Source organism: Chrysoperla carnea, chromosome 5 (assembly GCF_905475395.1).
Source record: "Chrysoperla carnea chromosome 5, inChrCarn1.1, whole genome shotgun sequence".
NCBI lineage: Eukaryota > Metazoa > Arthropoda > Insecta > Neuroptera > Chrysopidae > Chrysoperla > Chrysoperla carnea.
In genome coordinates this window covers 43,924,183-43,945,754 of record NC_058341.1, presented here as the reverse complement: position 1 = coordinate 43,945,754, position 21,572 = coordinate 43,924,183, and the positions used below count along the sequence as shown (strand labels likewise).

At 27.7% G+C, this 21,572-nt stretch overlaps 1 protein-coding gene across 2 annotated transcripts; it reads right to left on the bottom strand.

Annotated features, from left to right (window-relative positions):
- Positions 1–5,889: 5,889 nt before the first annotated feature.
- Positions 5,890–21,361, bottom strand: LOC123299737 (phosphatidylinositol transfer protein alpha isoform). Of its 2 annotated transcripts, none has more exons than XM_044882061.1 (7): positions 21,135–21,361; positions 20,727–20,757; positions 15,080–15,343; positions 9,652–9,729; positions 6,891–7,121; positions 6,765–6,823; positions 5,890–6,168 (listed from the first exon to the last, which is right to left on the bottom strand). In XM_044882061.1, the coding sequence occupies exons 1-7, from the start codon at positions 21,149–21,151 to the stop codon at positions 6,030–6,032; spliced, it is 819 nt and encodes a 272-aa protein (XP_044737996.1). In that variant the 5' UTR covers positions 21,152–21,361; the 3' UTR covers positions 5,890–6,029. The 2 variants fall into 2 exon arrangements, with proteins under 2 accessions (XP_044737996.1, XP_044737995.1); XM_044882060.1 differs by lacking the exon at positions 9,652–9,729 and adding an exon at positions 9,373–9,450 and having other exon boundaries at positions 21,135–21,357.
- Between the last annotated feature and the right edge of the window lie 211 nt (positions 21,362–21,572).

The window sequence follows — 21,572 nt, the reverse complement described above, 5'->3', positions numbered from 1 at the left end:
GAGAATAAGACCAAATAACCGAGAATTTCGAATAAAAATATTAAACGTCTATAGAACGCTTTCACAAATATTTAACTACTTCGTTTTTAAGTATACACAAATTGACTAAATAGCAACCTGAACTAGTCTCTTACGCCTCGGCATCTAAGTGTATTTACATACCTATCAAAATACGTTTTTTAGCTTTGCTTATTTCTAATTTTAGCTCAGATAATCTAAACTATGACCGTTTCTTGTATATTCACTAAAGTTATTTTATTAAAAACTTAGAAAATATACCCCGGAAAAATTCGGCGATTCAAGATGTAGTAGATACAATTATATTTGGTTAGAATAAAATCGTTTAGAGTGGATATACTTTCTTCAATTCGACATTCATAAGAGGGAAAATTATTTTTCCAGAAATTTGCCAATGTTTATTAAATTTTTTTTTTAAATCTTTGAATTCAAGAGGAACCTAATCCATGAGCAAATATTTAAAAAGAAATCATTAATGCGATAAGACTTTAGGTTCCTTATTCCTAAATTGATTTATTTGAAATTTAAGACCTAACCGAAATTGTTAAACAATAGCGACTTTCAAGTAGCTAATAACGCCAGAAAACCTGTTTTTCTGGTATTTTAAATGATTACCCGGACTCCAATAGCTGGTTATGTGTACAATTCTTTTTTATATTATCAAATAAATAATTTTTATTATGCCAAAAATCAAATCCAAGAATCTAAAATTTCTGAAAAAACTGTTAATAGTATCTAAAAAAGGCTTGAGTTAATTTACCTACTCTTCTAATTCGGTGTTTAAAAAATAAGTGTGGTTCTGTGGGTGGTATATAAAATGAAACTCCATAATATCCCATCAAGAATTTTTCTGTATATATTTCCCAAATTTTTAAGTTTTATAAACTGACTTTTGGAGCACATAATACAACAAATTCTAAACATAATGGCTACATTCTGAGAATATGCAGTGAGTGCTTCTTAAACATAATATTATTCACGGGCCATGTTTCACGTGTTTATAAGCGGTAGGTAACCGCGTTCATTACTTCACTATTTCCCAAAACGTAGCCAATGAATAGATTTGATAAAAACATGCAATTTTCAATGAATTAATACTACCTTCAGATATTGAAGTTGTTGATTTCTCATATCACGGCCATTATTTTTATTATTACTAAAAATTTTCATCTATTACCCTACAATAAATGCACATAAGCGTCGTCAAATAAAAATGGATTTTAATCTTATTGCTTTTGCACAAACTAAAAAATAGTAACGCTTGTGTACAGATATCAATGAGAAAACGTATTTAATTTATACTTTGGCTAAATTTTCTTAAGTTTAAAATTTTTCACTATTAGCCTAAGGATCGCACTGTGATTACAATTATATTCAGCTGTTTTTTTAATCAAAATTCAATTTTTATAGATAACTATCTTGTTCTCCCTTTTTGTTCACAATTTTATTGGATTTAATTTTTTGGTGTGGAACTCGTAATTTTTTAAAAATTTGGATTGAATTGTGAATCTAAACCTTTCCCGAATCCACTTGAACACAAGAAATACCATCAAAATCGATCCAGCAGTTTAGAAAGAGTTCAAGCACATACAGACGCACAGAAGAATTATATTATATAAAGATTAGTAATCATCTTGATGCACGGAAACTGTCAACGGAGAAAAAAGTGGGTGTGCATTATAACCCCTGGAACAAGTTTTTTAGGATTTTCACTCACATTTGGACACTTCCAATGGTTCGATTTGTCCAAATGAATTGATATTCAAAATATAGGCTTATTTACCGAGCTGAAAAAAATCTTAGAGCCGGAGATATATTTCAGTAATTTGATGGGAATTACCCTGTCAAATTCCCCAGAAAGTTTTTTTTTCGTTTTTCAAGGTCCATATCTATTTGACATTGAGTATGCAGTAAGTTAAGTTTGAGTCAAAGAAGTACATTTTAATGGTGTTCAACGATCCCTTAAAATACAAAATTACTTGAGGTCATATTTTGTTCCCGCAACCTGTTAAAGGTGTATTCTTTAATATTTATCTATAAATAAAAATGTTTTTTGATCAAAAAAAAAGATGAAAGTAGCAATCACATTGTCGTTTCTTCTACTATACATTCTTGTGGTAACTTTAAAACCATGATAAGACACAATGAAATGAAAAAACACTCAAAAAATAAAAATATACTATTTATAAATTATTTACAATTCATCTTTTTTTAAACAAAAAAGAAAATCATACAAAAAATTATATAATCATTTTTAAAAAAAAAGAACTTTGAATTTTGCGTTAAATTAAAAATTTAATTGTCAAAAAGATAGAGGGGTTGTTTACAAATTTTATTGATGGGAAAAAAAATAAAAACTTGTACAGTATTTTTTAAAATGTTGTTATTTTCATAAATGTATTTAAAATTATTAATACTTAAAAAAAAATACAGTTGTATTATTCAATTTACAAATATAACTATTTATCGACACAATATTTGAAAAATCTTTGTTCATCAAGCAATCCAGATACTCTCCAGAACCTGCAATCGAAGTAGTTGAGAATTAATGAAAGGAATCTTTTTTGAAATCATTAATTTTGAATAGAATGATTTTAAATCGAAAGTTAAAAATATTTAATAATTATTACTAGCTGTATGAAGCCTATAAAATCTCTACAAAAGATGTCGGGAATTTTTAATGAACACTAACATTGAACTTGAAAATTAATCGTTTGAGCTCGCATATCGCCGATATTTTTATGTGCTGAATCTTCATCTAAACCGTCTAATTGCATTTTAACAATAACAAGAAACCAAACGGAAAATTTCTGAGACCACGACATCATGTATCACAGGAAGTCATTATCTTCGTTAAGGGATGTCCTTATTAACGTATTATTATAGACAAAAGTAATTTTAATTGGCCCTAAGCCTTCATCGAATTTAACTGCTTCTTTTTGAAGGTAGTGAAGCGATAGTTAAGATCTTCCATAAAGAAAAAACAACACATAGAATTGATTTTTGAAGTAGGTTAGAGAAAATTTTTCAAGAATGCGTGGGATTATTTTTAAAAGAAATTTTTTGAGAGAATTTAAAATTATGCGACCATTAACTTAATGAGATAGAATTGTAGTTGACTTGTACGTTTTTCTTTATTAAACCTGGGTTACACAAGCATGAAAAATGATGGACATCCATCATTTTTGACGTTCATGTTTCCCCGCTCTAACTTATTAAAATAAAATATATGCTAACACAAAACACTAAACTTTAAGTACACTGTTTAAAACTATTTTGAATTTCAAATTTTTTGTTTAAATTAAAATTCGAATTGCTTGACTATTTTACAAATATTATTATGTAAAAAAATATATTTAAAATACGAAAAATCCTCTATCTTTTTTTATTTTTTTTTAAATAAATTAAATAATTCAGTAAGTTAGGAAAATAGGAAATTTCAAATCGCGTTTTAATTTGAAAGTAGATATCAATGGTTTGTTGGGAAAAACCGTTAAGACCTGCGAGAACCGTTAAGAATTTAGCCACTAATTTATTTGCCAATTTTTCAGATTAATAGAATTTTAATAAATTATTCTAAAATTTCTTTTAGGTCTTTGTTGATGCGAAAATATGCTAAAAGCTTTCCCGCGCTGTAATAACGTGTCATATTACCGTAGGAAAGCCTAGCATTTAGAGCACGTAATTTTTTTTAATTTAAAATAATATTTTTCCAACAAATACCGTACTTTCAAATTGAAATGAGATAGAATGATCCTTGTTTACTGAATCAACACACTGGTTTTAGTTTGAATTTACTAATACATATATATAAATAAAAATTAGAAGAGTAACAAATAAAGGCCAAGATACATTTAATAATTACAATTAACTAAAAACGAATGTTTATAAACAGAACTGTTCGATAATAAGACTAGTTCAGTAAGCAACATTGTACTTTTAAAAAATTTGTAACTTATTTTTACAGGTCATGTAAAAAAAGAGAAACAAATTTTAAGCTATTGAATAATATAAAATTATATATAGCACACATTTTTAAGAAAATTTGAGTTCAAATTCAATGAAATAAGTTTTTTAATTGAAAGTGTTATGAGCCTATGTTTTTTAGACAACTTTCTTTAAAAGCCAATTTTTAAACAACTACACAAAAAGATGTGTCTGTGACATCATACCTCCGGAACGGATGACCCAATTTTGATTTTTTTATTGTGTGTTTGTTTGAAAGGTAATTTAAGAATGTTCTATGTTTTAAAAGAATCCGTTCAGTTTGAAGAGAGCTACAAGGAAAAAACCGCATTTATAAATTTTAAATTTTGTACATTTGTTTGCAGTAAAATTTTACATATGAAAGATTTAACTGATTTTTCTCAATTAAATCCCGCTGAGATAGAACTCCCTTGGAAACAGATAAAAACATTATACTTTTTAAAATAAATTTCGATTTTTACCCCAATTTCCTAGATCAGTTTTTTGTATTTTATAAATACGTATTTTGACTACCAAGTAGTCATCAACAGTATGAATTAGCTAATCGTAATTACTCTTATTATGTATTTTACTCGTTCCTAATTTGATGCAGTCCGCCATAAGTTGAAAATCGTAGCAAACTACGTAAGGCAAGCATTTTAAAATATATCAAAGTTCATATAATAAATACTGTGGAATGTAAGAAAGTTCAATAATTTGGAATCTTTGCGACTTGTAGATGATTTTTTTGAAACTTTGTTCAAATCAAATCTCTTGTTTAATTTAACAAATCGAATGATTCAAACTATTATTTAATTATTATTTATATTTCCCGTTGAAATAGATCACTACCGCCTTTTGAAAGGAAAAAATTCATTCCTTGGCGATGATTCAGTTAACTCCTATGTTCCTATGTTCAACTTTTTTTTTTTAATTTAACTTTTATTTAAAACTGTTTTTCGTTTAAATTGTAATTGTACGAGGAGAATAACGAATTTCCTTTTTTTATACAAAAAAATTCAGGCTCATAGCTCAAATTACGGTTTAAAAGCTTATTTCATTGAATTATTAATTAAAAAATACTTTTTTTTCCACAAATCAATTAATAAATATAAACAATAAACTTTTTTTAGTCAAATTGGACCAATAATTTCAATTTTTTTTATCTTCATTTTATTAATAATTAACAATATTTTTTTGAATTAATAATTGTTAATAAATGACTACTCTTATATCTCTAATGACTCGACTGACTTGGTGGATGTAGTTACTGATGGCAAAAATCAGTAAATACCACCTCTTATATATTGTATTTCTAAAAGTTATGTATCGTTATCGATCGAATACATCAATAACACACACATGTAGGTATTTCTTATTACAACAAGAGAGATAAATATCTAACAATAGTAATAGAATAAATTTTTTTAACGCTATTCGCTAAACACTTAACTCCCTGTACACATTATATATTAATTATACAGGTTGATTTTTTAAGAACTTTCTACTTTAATATTTCGAAAACGGAATGGAAAATAAAAAACGGGAAACCCCATATCTGTTCATTTTAGAGAGACTAAAAAAACAGCGTTATTTTTTACACAGGGTCGTATTCATATTTTTAATAGGAATTACGTATTTCATTAACCTTCATTTACCTTCCTTGTCGCAAAAATTGCAACTTTTGTTTACAAATACTCAAAATAATAATTTAACGCCTTTAAAAAAGCAAAATTGCCCCCTGTTGACTAAGAAGCTCCACATTTAAAAACAATGAATGCTGTGTTTTATTCCTCCTAAAAATGAGACGATAACGTGTTCTTACGTTTATCGATATTCCATTCTGTTTTGGAAATATTAAGGAGGAAATTTTTTTTAAAAAAATCCTGTATATAATTTTTTAATTTTATTTTAATTAATATATATATATATATTTGGAATTATTTACGAATTATTATTTCAATTTTGCTTAGATGAACTTCAATCAACGAACGTTTTGTAATAGTATGTTTATTATGTTTTTCTAAACGATGGTAGTATTTTCTTCAATCGGTATCAGCTCGCATACCTCGAACTTCACCTTCATTTCTAAGTTTTTCCAATTCTTCTTTAGTTTGATCTTCCAGTGCACGTATATCAGCCATTGTTAAACCATGCCAACGATCCATCCAACAAAATACTTGTCTAGATAAAAAAAAAAAAAACACCAATTCATTAGATTATCCTTCCTTTATAGTTTATGGAAATTAAATATTTTAGAAATACTGCTAAAAAAGTCCACGGATATGAAAATTTATTTTGTAAAATATATTGGAAATGTTGAGGACGATATCTTTAGTTAATTCGAAAAAGTCAGATTTATAAATCTATATGTCTGCCTTTGGTACCCTTGATTTAGTTTTTTTTGTTTTGTTTGAAAGATAACTTACTCGAGTGTTCTTAGCTAGTTTTAAGAAAATATGTTCAATAAAGAGAATTAAAAACATTAAACTCGCACCAGGAGTCGAACCCGGATCTTTTGGGTGCATGCCAAGCACCTCAGCCAGTTTTATTTTTGTTTTTTAGTCAACATTAACTTATTTATTTATTATTTGTGTTTGTTTACTAAACTCTGGTATAAATTCACAGGATAAAAAAGCATTTTTCGAAGTTTTAAGGACCTTGCTTATCTCTACAGATCCTCCTAATTGGAATAGAGAGTTGGAAATTTGTATGTAAGTTTCGCAATTTTAAAAGGTTTCTTGTTTTATCAAAAGAAAGTCTGTAAATATTTTTATTACCTATGGAAAATTGTAAATAATCTCCTTTCAGCTTTTTGAATAAAACTTTCAACTCGATTCTGTAAAAAAAAACCGCAAATAATTTATTTTGAGGAAATAAAACAATTTTAAAATAATCTTTTTTACCTGAAAACCAAACCACTTAAATTCTACTGTAACCAATTTGTAACAAGTCATAACTGGATCTACTTTATCCTTCCAATCAGGACCAACCAGCGGTCCACGTCCAGTTTTTTGAGATTTAAATTTTGTAGGATCTTCATCTTCTTTGTAATCAGATGCATTAATTGGATCATTTGCAATATCAATTGGAACTACTTCTCGTATCTTTAATCTATCTGGTGGTAATTCATGAACCTAGATACAAAAAATGATATTAGGAATATTAAAAATTATTTTTTAATATTCAAGCTTTTTCAATTAGATATAACTTCAGGTGCCGAATAAAAACTAAATTATATTCTATGATCCGAATTTCTGATAATTTTATATGACGAACATTGTAAAACAAAAAAAAAAAAAATTAATTAGATTTAAATAATAATATAATTCTTGGTGCAGTGGTGTATCGTTCAAGAACTGTCTCTTCGCCTCACTAAGCTTATTGTCTAATAAGTATCTGAAGATCGCAGAAAACTTTAGAATTACAATTATGAAATTTGAATATCCGTCGTTATTATGATATTCAATTTTCAAAGAAAAATAATTACCAAAAATAGCGTTAATTCAAAGGGCTAATTCATATTATACGATAGGGTGTACTTTTAAGGGTAAGCTGTTGTAACCCTATTTTTATACCCACGACAAAAACGTATATTAAATTCGGTCTAATTCTTAAGTTAATTATCGATAATGATAAACCGAAATTAGATTCGGCAAATGGAATTATCCAAATAGCGTTTAATTGGAACCGCAATTAGTCAGATTCCTATAAATTCGGATTATAGAAAAGATATACTTAAGCCGTGTAGCATTATTTGAATAAAGCAATTTTTCTACAATTAAATCGCTAAAATTATTGATTAAGCCTTAATGTAATGATTATCCATTTCTCCAGAACGAATTAATTCTCCACAAAAAGAATTTTTTTTTTCAAACTTGTAAGAAGATAATAATTTTTTAACAAAGGCTTTTTTTAACCTTATTAGATCTTTTATTTATTTAAACGGCTTGTTTCGACGCATACGGCTATTCTTAAGCTATTTTAAAATTTTAACTATTCGTTCTGTAGAAACTAACTAATAAAAAGGACAATCACTAACATTTAATAAACCCAAATGTAAAGCATTTATTTATGAAAAACCCAATTACATAAATCCATAAACTTAAAGCTCGATCTACACTTTATGAAAAAAATTTCTTTATGAAAACTTGAAAAATAAATCTTTCAATACTTTTCTTTATGTTGGGTGTATTTCAAAATCCTTAATATTTTAGAGTATTTTCGCGTCTTTGATTTGAAAAAATTATAACAAGATAAAATCTATGATTGAAAATCAAGTTCAATTTTATGATGATCGATTTATATGTCAATGTAATATTGTAATTTCTATCTGATTGTAAACTGATAGTAAAATTGTAAATTTAGCTTCCAAAAACAACCCCGACCCGTGCTAACTCGATCCAGGCCAACTAAACATAACACAATGAGTTAAATTTCGTTAATAGGTGTTGAGTTAGCGCTAGTAGGAGCGATTTTTGAAAACAATCTAACGGAAAGTACAATATTACGTTGACGTATAAACAAGAATATGAATAGAGTATGATTTTTGAATGAATAGAAACTGAAAGTGTGGATCGGGCTTTATGATTATAATGAATAAAGTCACTCTAGAACTTACAAAAAAAAAAGCTATTATTTTTTTAAACCACATTTTGCATCTTAGAAACAACTTGGGCAAAATTTCAAAAACCTATCACATGAAAGTGATAAAATTTTGGCGACAATATCACAGGTGTTTTGTTTTTAACCTCGACAGATAATAGGTTTAACAAAATTTGTCATTTTGTCAATCACAAGTCAACCAATTAATAAAAAAAAAATACTTATTTGTGACAAAAAAAATTAATCCAACTTCTCTATTGAATCTATGAAAGTAGATGTGATCAAATAAGACATTTACGGACCGATGACGAATAGATTTATTCCCATGATATTTTTCCGCAATCTGTTCATCCCATAGTAACTACTAGTAGTACACTTTCCAAATTAGTTTAAGGTTTTGTTAAAGATCATCGCGGGTTAGCTTTTTATTTGTTATCAAATAAAAATCCAATTATATTATATTAGTTAATCTTTTACAAGAGGGTAGTCCTCGAAACCGACAAACTGGGAAGAAAAAAATCAAGACTTGAAAAAAATCAAGACTTGTAAACTACTACTTTTTTCTAGTTGAAATATTTTTCGAATTAGTATAAAATTGTCATAATACTTTTTAGTTTTAATTCCTAGAGTGACATTACTGTTTAATTTCAAATGAATAACTTCATCAAGATGTGCACGCTTATACTTTACTTTCTTGGAATACAATTCAAAAAAGTTAAATATAAGTTAATCTAAAAAAGTGTTTTATTTAAAATGAGTTTTGAATGTAAACTAAAGGCTCACGTTTTCTTGAGTGCCATTATCAGGTAGATGAAGACTTTCAATGCAGATGGTGAAATTTTCTTTCATGTAACCAGGATTCTATATACGGTTCCATCAATGTATGTATGTTTTTTTTTTTAATGTATGAAGAAAATATGATAACATATACAAAGGATAAAATATATAACGGACATAAGACACCATTACACCATAAATCACCATATATATAACCCATATTTTACCCAAAAAAGATAAGCAAAGCACCATGTTAAAATTTGTATAAAAAATTTAAAAACTTACATTATCACTAAGTCCATTATCATTTTTATGTAATGTTTCAATTACAATTCGGAATTTTTCTTTCATATAATTTGGATTCTGTAAAATTCAACTGATTTTTTAATAATCATTTTTAATTACATAATTTTCGAAATAATAAAATACTTTCTCATATCTTATTATACAGAATAGAAAACAGAAAATTTTGAGGATAAAATTCACATAAAAACAAATTGATATTATTTATGTTTCATACCTGTTCGAAAATGTTTCGTTTTCAAATCTGTTTCATAAACCTAATGAGATTTTGAGAGAAGTTAGAGAAGCTATTTTCGAAAGATTATAACTATTGCAATAAACATTGTAAACAAATAGAAAATGTGAAACTTATGACAGTTTTCCACTTTTGTTGAAACTGACTTTTTGTTGAAAGACAAAATTGAAACTTTAACTGTCATTATACTGCCAGCCTTCGTAAAGTTTGTAAAAAATTGCAGTTTTGTTTTTTCGATACGAGTTTCTGTTTTGTTTTTGTTTGCCCGTTTAGTGGAAAACCGGCATTACATACTTCTAAATTATAAATTTTATTTCATTTAAATAAAATAGTTTCCAACATACAGGAATTAGGCGAGACTATAGAACACTAAAATCGCTTTTTTCGGGCAAGGCAGATCGAGATGCAGTTTTTTTGAATTCGATTCAGGAACTCAATTATAAAATTTATCTATTTTGATTCTATACAAACCATGAAAATTTTTTTGGCAATGCCAGAATGCATTTTCATAAGCGCAAAAATTTTTTACTTTAGTAATTATAACTAAATCGGTCAAATGTTGTTACTCGCTGGTTTTTGGGGATGCTGATCACGAACATTATGTTTAAAAGTTTCCTCGATGCACCTGGTGACCAGGACGTCCTGGTAGTATATCTCATCTCCAAGATTATTTCTAAATTGTTATAAAATGCATCCTAAATAATTATCGATGGATTTCGAGGTCGCAGATCACGAATATAATGTCTAAAAGACTTTTGGTGTACCTGGAGACGAGAGTAGCAGAGCTCATTTCCAGAATTTTTAGCAAAATTTATCACGTAATGAATCCAAAATCGGAGGTTTTTCGAAGTGGCTGGCCACGAATCCGAAAACCACATTTCGATCTGTTTAGCTCGAAAAAAATCGATCTCAAATGTTATATCTTCTCGCCTAAATATACAGTTCTATTCATAAATTTTTAGGATCAAATCATATTTTGAAAACCAAACATTTTCAACCAGGCGTTTATCGTTAATTTCTTAGATTTTAATGGTTTAGAATATTAAGGGTACTTTGTAACGGTTAGGAATTTTAACTGTAATGACATTACTAATCGATTTTCTAATTGAAAAAAGATGATTAATTAACAAAAATTTATCTTCAAAACGATAAGAGACAAACAACATATACGTAGTTATATCTAAGCCGCATTTATAAAACAATATTTTTGAAAAAAATAGATCAATGTGAGCTTCCCTTCTCGCAATTGGGCTCCAGTCTTTACTGATAAGAGTAAAAAGTGTGAAACTAATTTTTTAAAATAAATTCAATTATAAAGAAGTGTTTTTCATACACGCCCCCTATACATTTTCAATAAATTTTGAATAACCTATATCCTATACAATTTTTTAGGGCCCTTTGATTTTATAAGTTTTATCTTTTTATCACAAAGCGTTTATCTCTTTATCTATCACTAAGCGTTTTGGCTTTAAATTGCGTATTTTTTTTATCATTAATAGATAAGTTGGTGATTTTCATACGTTGTTGATATTCGAAGAGTAATAACTAATATAAGACTAATAATCAGTGAATGAAAATGGAAATTGCACATTGTCACTATAAATTCGTATCATCTGTTCGATTCGAAGGCGGGTTTCGTCTGGATTATACGATTTGAAAATTTTCTCATTGTCAGATCGTGTAATTTAGCCTCAATAAATTTTTTTCGTTCAAACTGTTCTATAAAGATAAATAAAAGTCTACTTCAGATTCTCGGTAACGATTAAAAGTATTTTCAAAGAAAATATCATTTTTTTGACGCTAAAACTTGACAAATAACAGCCAAAATTTTGTGAAAATATCACGCATTTGACAACAAGAAATCTTTATAAATACTTATTTTCTTGGAAACAGTAGAGAAGTCGACTTGAATTTTTCATTTATTCTTGTCGAATCTATTCGGTTACGTAAAACCAGTACAGTATGAAAAGATGAAATCAAAGAAGCTTTTATTTTTAAGGATTGATATTGACCTACATTTTTGAAAACAATATTTTTATCTTATTGTTAAAAACAATAAAACAATTAATTATAAAACCTAAGTAATTTTATAATCAAAAATCGTAAAATATTAATTATATTCATTTTTTTTTTTATTAAATATACAATACATTTACATGTAATTAATTGTAGATGAAGTTGCATTAATAAGTAACAATTACATGATAAAGTAATAAATATAGTTATTAGAATAAGCTAAGGACAAACCGTGTTTTAGTTTTTATAGTATATTATTAATTTTTATTAAAAAAATAATATCATGCAATATCAAATTATTTATATTCGATAATTAACCAAGTGTAATTATAAAATGATTATATAATCATTTAGGAATACGTATCTTTGAATGAACAAATCTTAACTCTTGAGATTGTTCACGCGTGTATCAAAACTGATTAATATACCAAAAACTTGAGTGCAACCTTTTCAATAACAGTTTTCATTACAATTCAAGAAAATCAACGAAACTTTCTGGATAATATTGAGATATTTCAAATGTAAATAAAACGATGCAATTGATAATGCAAAACAATATTTTCCGAATCACCTTCCCTGATATTTTCACATGAAATTCTTTAAAGAAATTTCCTATCATATTTTCACAGAATTTGGGATCTTATTTTACGTTTTTACGATTTTGTCTTTGAAAATCATTTCAATCGTTACCGTAGTTTTACTAAAAGTGTAAATTTAAAAAACAACTTTAAAAAATCAAAAAACCCGACTGCGTTAAATAAAAACTTAAAAGAAAAAAACAAATTCAGTAGTTTACATAAGGACTCTAACAGCCTATCTTTTTAAATACTGAACTTGTTTTTTTCTTTTCAGTTTTAATTTAATGCAGTCGGGTTTTTTTATTTATTTTATTATTATGCTGTGATACTGATTGTGAGTGTAATTTTCGTTTTCGTTCCCTGCTTATTGATTACTATTTGAATGTCAATGTGAATACAAACATTAACCCTTAATGTAAGTGTAGACAGATTTTTGAAAAATTTGCTTCTATAAAACTTATCTTTACTTGTGCTTCTTAAAAAGAACGTATACTTGCGATTTGTTAAAAAAACGCTCTGTAGAAATTTTTGAGATACTCTGTACTATATTTATTTGTACTGTGTATACGAAATATTTTTATGCAATTAGTAACAATTAACGAGAAATGTTAGTACAAAAAAGGTAAAGGTGTATTTACTATACCTTATCGTTTTCAAAATAATTTTTTTTAAGAATAGAAAATGGAAGTTTTGGTCATTAAAATCAAGCTTATAATTTAATAATTAAAAAATTATTTAGCTTTGAAAAACTTGGATAAGGATACAAAATTTGTAATCGGTTCTATACTTTTCAGATGTTTCTTAAAAGAAGCGGCTGTAATCCTGCAAATGACCGTTGAAATTTGAATACCTTTCTAAGAGATTTTTTTTCAAAATCAATGTGGTGAACATTTTTTGGGACAAGTAGCACATATTTGCAAAAATACATATCCAAATAAGTAAAAAAAAACGAACTTTTTATGGAAACGGTACATTTTTTAACCAATTGTGAAAATGAGATTTAAGTATTCGAGGGCCAAACACTACCTTACGCATTCCAGAACATTTCTAAAGCAATTAAATTTTTATATGAGCCGGTTATTTAAGCCACGACTTTTTCAAACAATAAAAAATCAAATAAACTAATTATTTTAATTTTTGAATTTTTTTATAAATTTTGCAAAGACTGCTAAAAAAATATGCCAAATATCCATGTCTTCTAATCAGCACGTAAATAACTATATTACTCATAATTCTAAAAAAATTGTGGAACCAAAAAATCTGTTCAAGTTTACAAGCAATATTTGGCACATTTGAAACATTTCTTGACAAAGTGAGGTAAAATTCTAATTTCGAATTTCAACGGTCATATCCTGCAATGATTCATTTGCTCACTCCCTTAACATTTTGTCATATCATCAATACCTAAATGCTATCTGATGTAAAAATGAAATTTACGAATCCAAAAATATTTTTAAAAAAGTTTATAAAGTTGATAGATATTTCGGACAAATTATGCCATAATTTGTATATTTCTCCATCGAATCGCAAATGGCGAAGTTTTTTGGATGTATTTTCTTTAATAAATGAAATAAACATATAGAAGTTATAAACTGAATTCTAAGAATGGACATTATGATTTATCGACTTTAATTCTATTGAGACGGATCGTTTCAATATCGTTATAAACGATTTTTAAATTTTATATATATCGCAGTCAAATAGCTTAAATAGCCATTCTGTTAAAAGTCTAGCCTTTGTACTAAACGGGCCCGTTCAACTTGCGGCATGAATGATACGGCTGAATGTAGTGTCTAATACAACATTTAATGAACTGACCATTTAACAAAAAAGATAAAATATTTGACATCAGAAATTGTTTATTTATAAAATTATAACATATTGTTATTTGGTAATCGTGAGATCGAATAGCGCAACTCAATAACAAATTACACATGTAAGTAATTAAAATATTATTTGTTAACACAAGTTAAACTTCCATAGCATTTGGATCAGCAAAAAAAATTTGTTTTTAAAACAAACAGATCTATTATTACGATTCTGATTCGCAGTAGGCTTACAACTGCTTTTTTGGAATCCCTGGCCGCCAAAAGATGACGGACTTGTCAAAGCCTCTCTCAGAGAAATTGAACTTTTTGAAATTTCGTTGCCTTATTTTGTATCTGAGTACTGTACACTTGCCGTCAAAATCACGTTTTAATAAATACCATATTTAAATTCAACTTTTTAACACTACACTTTTCCATTGTAATTTTTTTGCGGAATCGCAATAAAACTACGAGAAACAACAATATTGTTTCTTATCGACGCCATATTAACAGTGTGTGGGTTTCAGCTCCAGGAGGCAAAAAGTGGAACTGAATTTAAATGGTTAGGCTAGGCAAGTAGTTAAATGTCATCGATCAAAATATTTTTTATTATTTTGTCATTTGTCTAGCTGTTTGATTGAATGACTAAATATCGCCCAGGTCGCTATTTGAATTACGCCGTTTAATAAAAAGGCTACGCTATTAATAGAATGGCTAATTAAATTAGTTGGCTGCGATATATATATAATACAATTTGAATGATAATTACTCACAGTAATAACTGTCCTGCAATATGGATAAGCATTCCATGCCTCTTCATGTACTTCTAAAGATCCTTTTGGTGCAATTACACGGATAAATGCTGGTACTTTTGACGTTAAATGATATATCTTATAAGTATACTGTCCCGAACTATATCTACCGCCCAACAAGGGATAATTCTCAAATGGTTCATTTTTGAGTACTTCAATACCTTCACCGCCGCCAGTTTGATTTTTTGATACTTCAGCTACACTGAATAATTGAGCAACTTGGTACTGAAAAGGAAAAAACAAAAATTTGTGAATATGTTTAATGATTTTTCAAATATTACTAATCTAATGTAAACCTTTCACACAACCATTATTTACAAATAAATCGGTTTACAAAAAAAAGGTTCGAACAAAATATGTTTTTTTTAAGTCTTGTACACGAATCGACAATAAAAAATTAGTGTGACGTTTTGAAATTCGATCTTCATAGGGCCTATCAGTCAGTTCAAGGTCACACAAATATGCTCATTTAATAGATTTATTTTATTCCCGTTACTTTCGTGAAGTTGTGAATAGACAGTGAGCTATATTCTTTATAGGAAGAGCCATTTTAATAGAAATAATGGAATGGCAGAATAGTCCGTCTTCTGGAATAAAAAAAATATCTCATGTTCATAACTGATAAGAAATAGAGAAAAATTTATATTAGTTCGAAGCATTTTTAAGTTACTTTAAAATAAAATTTCCTCTATCTATTACCAGTAATGAACGTCAGCTGGGCTACTAAATTTCACAATCTGCATTAAGAATTATATTTTGAGTATCCAAAAGGGGGCACACTCTAGTCTACTATTTCATGAATTCCGTTAATTATTTAGCCCAGCCTATTAAGAGCATCCAAATCCAAACAGTATGAATCGCAAGGATACTAGATGCAATCTTGGTTGAGCAGACTTTTTTTATTCTAATTTTTTTTTTTTCCGCTTGTAAGATATTTGATAAATAAGAGCGTATTTGTCATCAAGATGTTATATGACATTCACACCAAATTTTTTTTCAATAACGTGTTATTAATCGTATAACATTTTTAAATGAACATGACTTTTGGCCCATATGTAGAAGTATATAATAAATTTAACAATTAAAAATTATTCAGTTTTTATCACGGGTGTGCCATCTTTTATGTCGATATGTAAACATTGAATAACTTTGAAAAAAAAACAACAAACGATGGATTGACAAATGTCACAAAGTTAGTCAATGTTTACATACCGACATAAAATATGGCGCACCCTGTACCTACACACGTAAAAAGTATCGCGAGGAGAGGGCTAATGTCGTTAAAATTATTACTTTTGTTACTTAAAAAAATAATTAATTTAAATGAATGCAATATTTTTAAATCGATATTTCTCAACAAACTAATATTTACAATGTACGAAATATACAATTATCTTTGTCATACTAATAATAATCACATACAATAAATTTTACGATTGTTTTTTTTATTATTCAATCATTTTAATTTTGTTTTTTGTGATCAAGAAAAATTTTTACACTGGATCAGGAGTGGCGAATGTTTATGTATCAACCTGTCATTTTTTCTAAAAAGTGTTTAATGAGGCCATAGTCAAATAATTCTAGCTTCGTGATTATATCGGGAATGAGATTTATCATGACGATTATTGTTTTATTTGTGCCTTGAAGCTTCACGTCCAATTCATTGAAACGTGAATTTTATTTTGCAGAAACAGTTTGATTTCTTAGTCTGATTCCAAGCAATTAACAAATCTTTGAAGTACGTTCCCGCAGCTAAACCAGCGATTATTATGCATCAGTGATACCATTATTCGCCGAACGGATTTCATTAAACAAATCATGAAACTTTCGCTTATTTAATTAAAGCATGCGACTAAATGAGATTGACTTCTTTTTGTATCTGCCGTCATTATATTATCATGGCTTATTGGTGAATGATGCAGTCGAAATGGTTGAAATAAACTTATGAAACCATTCACTTGCGTTTCTTTCGTAATATAATACTTCATAACGAACTTTGTGATCGGTGGCTTGCCCGAAATATTGTGTCGCGTAGAATCAATGGCACGCGTCCCACTAGACAGAACTATACTTTTCTTCTTACACAGAGTGTAAATAGTGTACTCATAAAAAAACAAATCTATGTTTCTACAACATTAAGTGTATTACACCATTGACTAAAGAACATACAGAATTATAGGCAAAATCTCAAAAGTCAGTCACCCAATCGTTAAATTAATCTTACTTTTGTATTTTATTGGTCAAAGATACACGTTGCATGTTTCATCTAATTTCGTTAAGTAAAATTGTTCGTGATTTTCACAATTTTTCCAAAGATTAAGAAAATTGCAAAATTAGGGAAAATTTTGGTCTCAGATTTTTGCATTTTGTTATAAAAGATATCTCCTTCAGGGTCCACAATAAAAATATTAAGCTAGATTATAAAATTATTATTAATATTAGTAAATTAATAATTTATAATTATGCTGCTAAATATTTTTATTGTGGGTTCTGCAGGGATTTAGAGTGGTTCTTATAAATTGATTAAAAATGTTTGAGATTTCACGTAAAATCCCTTTTAAAAATTTTTCATGTTTTAGTAAGCGCATAGCCAGAAAATTTATAGGGAGGCGTAAATTACCCCAACGTAACACCCTCCGATTGCAATATTGATCGATACCTCAGAAAAAATTCGTCCAAGATAAGTCCAAGATATCGATCAATATCGCAAACGGAGGGTGTTACGGTGGGGTAATTTACGCCTCGCTATAATTTTTTGGCTTTGCGCCTACTAAAACTATCATGCAAATTTTTTAAAAGAGATTTTATATGAAATCTCAAATATTTATAATCAATTTATGAGAACCACTCTGTATTTAAAGGTGTTATTAAATCTGATTTCAATTCATAAAATCGAAAGTCAATGATCACTTTCAATTATTTAGAATTTTGCGCACAAACATGCATATTATAATATTTAGACAATATTTAAAAATAGTACTTTTGGCAACAGACAAATAAACACGATACATACATAACCGGTGAAATCTAGTCTAAAACGAGTAAAATGAGTTTATTGTTGACTAATCACCACAGTATTTTCATTTATTGATAAAATTCATTATTCATTGATATTATCTGATTTCCTAAGTCGCTCAGTATATTTTTTTAATGACAAGGTTAATTTTGTTGAATGTACGCTGTCTATTAATATTATTTAAATAACACCTAGAAATAAATTTCGATTTTTGCCCCAATTTCCTATATCAATTTTTTTATTATATAAATACGTATTTCAACTAGCAAGTAGTCATCATCAGTATGAATTAGCTATGGCTAATAGCGTATGTTACTTATTGCTAATTTGATGACATTTGCACACTGGTATTTTGGTGTGTTCATTATATTTTCCAAGTATCTGACAATTGTGACGTTAGCCTTCATTACATCTATCGCGTGATCCTTTTTGGCCAATGATATTCGAATATTCAACTTTGGCAAATGAGTATTAATACTAGAATATCATTGGCCAAAACGGATTACCTGACAGATGTTATAACGGCTGACATTTCACAATTGTTAGATACTGGAAAATATAAATTGTGAACACACCAAAATATCAGTGTGCAAATGTCAAGTTTTACCCTATTTTGCCTCCTTACAAAAAAACAATGATATTTACAAAATCAAAACTCAAATTTTTAAATTTCTGAAAACCATGTTAATTTTTTGAGCATCATATCTCAAAAACTATTAGACATACGGAGCTGCGAATTGGCTTCGATTGTTTCAAATATATTTATGTCAAAAGCTCCAAGTTTTTTGAATCCAATCAAATTTGAATTGAACTGCAAGAACTGAAAAAAAGCCCGAAAATTTTGAAGATTTTTATGGATTAGGCAGGTATCCAAATAACATACCGAAAAAAGCAGCTTTATATCGCCTTTTGCGATTTTAATGTAGAATTTCAATGACGTACTAAGTGTGTCCCACCCCAGAACAGCCACACTCTAATCTAACCTAACTACTATCCTCAGGTCATCAAGTTCAGAATTTTTGGGTTCGAATTCTTGGATCCATTAACCCTGGGAGAAATGCCGGCGGAGAAACTATAGCTTTATCTACTTAAAATAGCATTTCCCGAAGACTTTTCACCTTCAGATGGCAAGTCATTCTGAAGGAGGCACACAGATCCCTACTTGGTCTAGGTTAAAAGAATAATAATGTTGTAGAATTTTAAAAAAAATCGTTTATTCTTTCTGTAAAATATCGACCCTACCTTAATATAAAAAAAAAAACGCAATACAATGCGTCAGAACAATCAGATAATAACGAGAAAACGAAGAATTGTAATTTATTTTTCCTAACCAAATCTAACGTGAAATATTTAAAAGCTTAATAAAATAAATACAAATACAGTACAACCTCACTAATCTGGTACACTCTGGCAATTGAATTTTATTTAAAAAAATTATCAAGTAAGATAATTTTAGTGTCAGTGATGAAATTTATTATGAATTTTTCTATACAATCCGATATCCCGAACATTCCAATAATCCGACCCCTCTGGTTTTTTATAGTGCCGGATTAGAGATATTGTTCTGAAGTTATTTTTCGATATCTTATTATCATGGCAATCTGTTAAGCTGTTTCCATACTTATGGAATACCTTGTATATAAGAGGATATTAATTACCATTAATTCAAACAGTTTTAATTTAATTAATTCTTCATAAGTTTTATGTTAAAAATTGAGTGTTTAATACGCTTAGTTGCTTTTTTGAAGGACGAATTCGTGTATCTATTATTTTGAAACGTGTAAGAGATTATAGGTGTATATATAGAGGTTGTGTGGCGTTTACAATCTTTTTTTAAAATTTATATTGGGTTAGGTATATAAAATTGTACTTTTAGTTTTTCAACGGTTTTCATATATCATTTTAATAAAATGCTTATTTGAATAATTTTTATTAATTTTACCTTCGATAAAAAGCAAATACATCAAAAAAATTTTATTAACGAACAAATTAAATCATGACTTCGATTTCTCATTTACATGTTGAAAAAAATTAACCTTGAGTTTCCAGTTTTATATTAGTACTATTAGAAGTACTAAAGACAGTACCTAAACGATAAAAACTATTCATTAAACTTAATTAGACTCGATTGAGTATTCAACAAGTTAGAAAAATGTATTCTAATCAAAAATTTTATGTACAAAACAGTAACTAATGTTTTAGCGAAATTAAGTGCACACGATTTTGAAACTGTCATTGTTATGAATAAATTAATATATTTCAATATGCTAAAAATTTTAATTGAAAGCATGTGATGAATAACATTATTTCTAATTTTTTAAATTATAATATAAAAATATTTTTTTAATGATATATTACTCATCATCAAAATTTATTTAATAAAAATTTATGTTTTTCTTACATAATAAAAATAAAATTATGCCTTCGATAAATTTTGATAACATTAATAAAAAAAATAAGGTATAATTATGCAAAAAAGCATTTTATGATTTGTTGGAAAAAATCAATATTATTATTAAAGCATAATAAATTGAAGAAGCTATTTAGAGATAGCTCAATTAGATAAAATAAAAAAATTTTTAAAAATCTTACCTCTTCAACCGTTAGTGGTAAAGTTACACGACTGTAAAAGAAACAGGTGTAAATAAATTATGAAATGACATTGAATTTATAAAAATATTACTAAATATTGACAAATTGACAGATCTGGAAGCGGCATTATTAATACCTATTTGTCAAGGCTGTTTAGAATGAAAAAAATCATACAACCTTGACCTATTTACAAATACTAATAAGCTAATCTTGAACAAAATACATTGATTTATTATTATTCAAAAGAAATGATTCAATTCAAGGCAGAAATAATAAATAATGCAATTTCTTGCAAACGAAAAATTTTTTATGTACGGTACACCACAATATTGAGTATGATAGATGTTTAATGAAATTTTTAATGAAAAAACACAAAAATGACACAAAATTAATTAGTGTTTAACTCACTATTCTTTAATTAACATTATGACTTAACAATTTATAACAATTTTCTACACATGAGCGGTATACGTGAATAGATTTAAAATGACTCAGACACTACACTAGCCGAGTAAATTATAAAATTTGCCTTGATTGAACAAGCGGGCCACAAACCAAGTGATAGAGAGCAGGCGCGTTGACGCAAGGGATATGACGTCAATACTTCAAATCATTTTACACTGAACAGAAAATGAATAAAAAATTTTCAAATTCGATCCCCGAAATAAATAATTATATTTTACAACTTGAATTTAAAATGAAAATAAAATTTTAAGTATAATTCATTGAATTGCATTTTAGATGAAATATTTTGAAATAAATAAAAATTTTACATTCAAGAAAATTTTCTTTAAAATGGAAAATTATCATTTATCTCAAATACGTAAATTGGATATCATTTTTGGA